The sequence below is a fragment of the Tupaia chinensis genome, unplaced genomic scaffold (genome assembly GCF_000334495.1).
Source record: "Tupaia chinensis unplaced genomic scaffold, TupChi_1.0 Scaffold141843_1, whole genome shotgun sequence".
Taxonomy (NCBI): domain Eukaryota; kingdom Metazoa; phylum Chordata; class Mammalia; order Scandentia; family Tupaiidae; genus Tupaia; species Tupaia belangeri.
The window spans coordinates 6,930-13,345 of record NW_006201700.1 but is presented as its reverse complement, the minus strand read 5'-3'; the positions used below and the strand labels follow the sequence as shown (position 1 = coordinate 13,345).

The following is a 6,416-nucleotide window of genomic DNA, read 5'->3' as shown; positions in this document are numbered from 1 at the left end:
GAAGAAAGGGGCCAATATGGGAGAGGCTGTAGGGGAGGCAGCCCCTCGTCGGTAGGTGGAGGTGGGGGCCCATAGGCCCGAAAGGGCTGTGCTACAGTGGTATTGGGAGACGGGAGTGTGCAACGTTGACTCTTAGTGCCCTGAGCAGGCCCTAGAAGGTCACCCTCAGAGGGGGTGGAAGGACCAGGTCCAATGTTAGGTGGCACTCTGGGGTCTCTGCACCTTTCTTCACCTAGTGGAAGGGACGGGGGATATGGGGGAGGGGTGTCTAGGAGAAGAAGGTCTTGGGTCTCTGGATAGATTCACTTGGGATGTTCAGAGATGTCTGTACCCTCTGGAGGGTTAGGGGACTGGGCCACCAGGACTTGAGGGGGGTTTGGACGGGGCCTGGGCAACCATGGTCAAACCCACAAAGGTGGGTTTTGGATTAGATCTTGCCAAACGATGATGTACGGTTGCTGGTCCAGATGACTTCCTGGTCCCTTCTGAAATACAATGTCTTTGACGGAAAGGATAGAGTTAAGGTCAAACGTGCCTTCGGGTGGCCACCTGACACCAAAGGTGGGACTCTCAAAGGCACAAAATGTCTGCCAGAGTCCCTTTTGAATTTCTACAGACAGGTCTCAACCTCTTCCCTTCACTTCAGTCCAGTGTTCGAGAGTCAAATTTAAAGGAGTCACCACAGTCTGCCCCATCGTCAACGAATAGGTTAAGAGTACAGACAACAGAACAAAGAACAGGACAAGACAAACAGAAAGTAACTTACCGATTTTTGTTTTCCACAATCTTTGGACAGATTCAGACGGGCGCAGGCCATGGGGACTCCAGGCCAAAATATGTACCTGATCTGCACCCTTATCGTAGGAGACGATCAGGCTTCCATGATCCTCCTCTGCCCTTAGGGCGTCCTCCAGGGCTGCAGCCTGTGGTTCTCTGGGCACGTCTACTGACCACAGTTCGGCTATTTTACAATAGGCCGAACAGCTGCGGAACCTGAAACGGACTATTGGGTACCACACGGAAACAAACAAGAAAGTCGACAAACAAACAGGTTTTTTTTTTTTTTTAGGCTTACCTCCAAGGCCGACATTGCAGATGATGGGTAGCCACGATATCCTGGACGAGCCCCCAAATGAAAGGGCGCTGACCGCCTGGCTTGGCGTGCTTTCTGTCCAGAGGATACCGACCCCCAATCAACCACAAGAGTCGGTTCTTGATGCAAAATGCAAGAGGTTTTATTTTTCCGGCCAGCTGCTGGTTGGGGTCCAAGCACACACCTGACTCAGCAGGTCTGAGTGAGGACCCTGTTTCTAGGGTTATAGGTCTTTTTATAAGCAGGAGAAGGTATGCGGAAGTTTAACGGATAACTTTATTTCTAGGGGGAAGAGCAGCAGCTCTTGCGACACAGGTGCATGGGTTATCTTTCTAGTTCCTTGTCCACATTCCATTTGTTCAGTTCCTGGAAGTTTGCATAATTAATTCTGTCAGCGGAGCCGGCAATAGTACAGAAATGAAAAGGCAAAGGTTAAATTTTATCTTTACAGAGCTGAAAGGCACAGTTTAAATTTACTCTTACAGTGGCTCATTGCCTTTTGGATTATTTCTGTTGTTTTTGTCATAGTGGTAGGTTTCTTTGTACCAACTTCATTCCCTGCAAGAGTGCCTCTCTGTATTTTGGGGGCATGCTCTTGTAACAATGTCTTTGCTGCTGTAAGGACTTTGTTGTTCCTCCATATTCAGTAAAGTGAGGAGGAGCTGGTGGTAGCCATCCCTGGTGGGCTGATGAGTTTGGAGTATAGACTGCAGGAGCTCTTTCATTGCTTGGGCTGTTCTGAGTATGGGGTGTGTGGTGTTTCCAATTAAGCAAGTCAGTGGTGGTGAAAGGCTGGTAATATAATGTTGCACTGCCTTCCTTAATAGCCCCATCTGCACCTAACTGGGGCATCCCTTGGGTCTCTTGCAAGGGCATCTGGAGAGTGAGGTTGCCCCAGGCTGCAGTAGTTCCCCAGGTGAAAGCAAGGGAGGCAGAATCTGGGTGTGGAAATTGGGAAGGTCAGTGGCCTCTCCCCTGGGTAGTCTGAGCTGCTGCAAGTCCCAGAGATTTCTCCGGTTTTAACTTAACTCCATAATCCTTGGAAAAACCTTTCTTAAAGTTAGTCAGCATACAATCCAGCACAGTGGGTTTAGGAGATTTGGACTGAGGTTTTCCCATTGTACCCCTAATTCTCTCTTACTTTTTCAGTTATTAAATATCTGCATTTCCCAAAAGGCACAGGAGATGACTGGTTGGAGGAAGGGCTCTATTAGCAGACTCTTGGGGGCAGGTCTTCATCCAGAAGTTGAGAAGCCTCATGGCTACTGCTTAAAGAACCAGACCACCTTGGCAATAAGTTTGTTGACCTTTTTAAGGGGGATATCTACCAAGGGCTGCAATTAAAAAGATCACAGCAGTTTCTCCCTGTGGTCCCTCTTCTTGGCTCTCCAATGGCTGATACTCTGGTGCCAAAGGGAGTACTCCTGTGGCAGATGACAAATGGAGTGGAGAAGGAATTGGGAACAGGAGGTCTAGGTAGAGAGATTGATGCCTGCCCTCTCTTCTCCCAGGGAGAGTGGACAGATCTCTCTCCCTGGGGTAGGAAGGAGGACATCTTTCATCACAGTTGAGAAGAACTCATGTCCCAGCTTCCAGAGAAAAAACTTATGACCTACATCTACTGTGCCTATCCATCTCTATAGGGAAAGCCCTACCAACTGTCCTTGTATCCCCCCTCCCATGAATGATGTCACAAGAAAAGGATAGGTGACCCCCCCCCCCACCAAGGGGAAGGCCATTCAGGTGTCTGCTCTGGCCGTGTCCCTCACAGGCTTTGTGTGTTTCCTTAACAATAGGCGGTTGGATATATAAACGCCACCCAATTTAAAACCTCTCCAAAAAAAAAAAAAAGAACTTCCACCAGATTACACACATAGAGAGGAAAGGAGGTCCTCAGTGTGTAATACTACCACTTAGTATTTTTCAGGAACACCACAAAACAACAGAAAACAGACTCATGCCCCGTAGTGCAATGCACTGTGGTACAGCAAACACATTTACTCATCACACTCACATTCACTCAGAGGTTATGCATTCCCTCCTCATATCAATCCAAAGATAAATAAGTCCTGACTACTGGTCCTGTGACCAAAGAAGAATGTTCAAATCTCTTCCACTCACTGAGTGGACTGACTGATGAACTCTACAGACCAATCAGAAAGAGATGAGTCCAGACTGCCTGTTCTGTGAGCAAAGGAGAGTGTAGGGCTCTCCTTATCCACTCCCTGAGTGGACTGACTGATGACTCTGCAGATCTCTGGGGTTTACCAGATTACCAGAGTTGACCATAGGTGATGCATCCAGGTCCAGAATAAAAGTTGGTCCAGAATGCTTGTTCTCAAGGGGGGCACCCCAGCTGAGAGATTCTGTCAAAGAAGTTGGGGCGTGCCTATCCCTCCATACCTCAGTGCTCATCCCAGGGAAGGGAGCACCCTGGGATCAGTGGCTCAAAGGGCCAGTATGATTTTTGCTTCCCAGCCAAACTATCAAATATTGTGGAAAAACAGAGGGCAAAGGGACAAAAGGCAACATTCGCAAAACCATCAAATGCTGTGGAAAAACAGAGGGCCAAGGGACAAAAAGCAACATTCTACAGAGATAGAAATACTCTTTATTGTTACTGCCAGTGGGCATGGAGGAATTAACATTATGAAGGGGCCCTCTTTGAGGGTTAAGCAAGGGTCTTTTATAAGGGAGTTTGGAGGAAGGGGGGACTCCAGCAGGCTAAGGAAATCCTATTAAGAAGAAACTTCAAGTTTATTTTAGCAAAGAAAGGGTTAGTTAAGTAGGGTGTCTGTCTTTTCAAGGCCTCAGGTGGCTTTTATCATTTCAAAGGGGGAGAGGCAGTAAATTCACAGAGGCCTAGTGAGTGTCAGCAGCTGTTTGCCTTGGGCTGTAGTGAATTCTGGATGTCTCCACACCATGAAGAGGAAGGTCAAGAGAGACCTGATACAGACAGGCCTCAGTAAGGCTGCCCACATCACTTAGAGGATAATACTGCTTCTATGCAACTAAGGCAGCATAAGGTGTTATGAGATAGATTAGCTGGAATATAGTTAAATGTGAAGGCTCCACATGTAAAAAGCAAACAAACAAACAAACAAAAAACAGCCTATAGGCAACTGAACAAAGCCAATAGCATAACTAACATTTTCTTTTTTTTTTGTTTTGTTTTTGTTTTTTGTTTTGTTTTGTTTTTGCAGCAATGAGATCCTGGTGGCAAATGTAGACAGTTGGACACACAATTTTGAACTTGCACACAAGTGTCATTGCTAGACGTTAAAACTTTTGGGGTATGTAGCATAATGAGACCTTTAGGAGGTTCTAAAGACACAGGTCCCCAATTATACATATCTTAGTAGGAAATGTTTTCGTTAATATTTTGGAAAATAGTCAATTGTCGAATCTCTTCAAGGGGTTTACATACTGGTTGAAAACAGGACCTCAATATATATTGAACATGTTCACTATGTTGCAGACAAAAGTTAGTCAAATTTAACTCCTGAACCAATTTTGTCTACATATTATATCCAGTGCTTGGTGTAATTCACCTTGCAGGGTTCATGATTAGCAAGTGTTAAAGAGGGTTAAATTGACTCTGATAAGCATATGATTATGATATAACATATGTCATTGAGTTAGCAGTCTATTTGGCAAAGAGCAATGAACAAGTTCTCAGGAGTTGGTTCTTTTTCTTCTTCTTCCAGCATTTCCTGAGCATAGTTAGCTATTATTTCCATGTCACCCAAGTGCTAGGACTCACTGTGGCTGGCCTGATTATTCTTTTCTTGGTCTTCCTCTTTTCCTGAATCTTAGTTGGAAGCTTGGTATCAGGCTTTATGATGTCTGATGCCAGCTCATGATGTGCAGGTCATACACGTGAGAGGGGATCCAAACCGGGCCTATAGGAGTAAACACAGAGGAAAAGCCTCTTCCCCAGGTTATTAGAGGAACTCGGCATTGCCAGGTAGAATCTAGAGGCATATTATAGAAAACTTCAGCCTGAGGGAGTTTTTGTGAGGCTGATATTTGCTTCCAGGCTGTGCTCCATTGATGCAATTTTGAATAAAAAGTCAAATTTAGACAATTCAATTTAAACACAGTTAAAGAAAGCAATCTGGCAGAATGAGTAGAGGGGGGCCCTAGATTCCCCTTTCTTTGTTTTAAAAATATGGAGAGTGTTTGTTTTATTAACAAGTTCTAAACTAGTTAATCAGGTCTATTTAGACCAATCAGTTAATTTCAAAGATCTTCCCTCAGGGTACCTAGGGCAATAGGTATCAATTTCTATTAACATTTGAGAAATGGTTTTGGAGAGCATGCAGTGATTAGCCTGATTTAATACATACAATAGCTCCTCCTTGTGAGTAGTGTGAGTGGGAGATAGCCTGTTACCCATCCTGATTCCTGGGATCTCTGTAGAGATGAATGGTGTTGTAACCCTTCTCTGGTCTAGAATCAGTGGGTAGGCTGCTTGAGAAAAGCTGCATGTGTGGGAGACAGTCTGTTACCAACACTAATTTTCTGGGATTTCTGAAGAGATGAACAGTGTACCTGTAGCCCTTACTTGAGTGAGAAATTAGTGCGTAGACTGAAAGTCAACTACTTTGCTCACCTCCAGTTCTGAAAAGCACAGATCTTATCTATTGCCTTTGGAATCAGGTGCCAACACAGCTGCTGTAGTGCCATCTCATGAAGATAATGGACTTTAAATGTGCTCAGGAGTAGAAAAGCGTCAACAGGATTGTAGGTCTTGGTCTCATGTAAACACCCCAGTGCTTGTGTGAAGCAGCTAAATAGCCTGGAGTGGGGGCAGAGGCCTGAGGACAGTCACTGAGCTGAGGCCAGTCTTGAGCCTGCAAAGGATGGGTAAGGAATGCTCCTGGTGCATTCCAGGCAGCTCCGTCTCATGTGAGTCACCTCTAGCTGGTCAGAAATCTACAGAAGGAGGTTGACACTAAGAAAACCAGGTATAGGGACCAGCAGTTAGCGTAATGGCTATGTTGCTGGACTCCCACGTAGTCAACCGTGGTTGGTGTCCCAGACCCAGTGGCTTAAACTCACACCGGGCATGTGTGCGTGCATGCCCAAGATCCCAAGAGGAGAATGGAGGAGAAGGGATTGCAGCGTGGCCATCCCCCCTGGGGAGTGATTTCTCGCTTTCTATTTCTCTGTCTGTCTCTGTCTGTCTGGGGAGCGCACGCGCCCTTTAGCAAAAACAAAAAAAAAAAAAAAAAAAAAAAAGAAAGCCAGGTACAGATGTCCTGTGCATTCTGTCCTTTCCTTTCTGAGGTTGTAACTCTGGTCACCTTGTGGCAATATT

At 45.7% G+C, this 6,416-nt stretch overlaps 1 protein-coding gene across 1 annotated transcript; it reads right to left on the bottom strand.

The window, feature by feature from the left end:
• Positions 1 to 116: 116 nt before the first annotated feature.
• On the bottom strand, positions 117 to 5,782 carry LOC114005078 (uncharacterized). Its single transcript, XM_027766250.1, has 3 exons — positions 5,709 to 5,782; positions 1,076 to 1,324; positions 117 to 993 (listed from the first exon to the last, which is right to left on the bottom strand). The coding sequence occupies exons 1-3, from the start codon at positions 5,780 to 5,782 to the stop codon at positions 624 to 626; spliced, it is 693 nt and encodes a 230-aa protein (XP_027622051.1). The 3' UTR covers positions 117 to 623.
• Between the last annotated feature and the right edge of the window lie 634 nt (positions 5,783 to 6,416).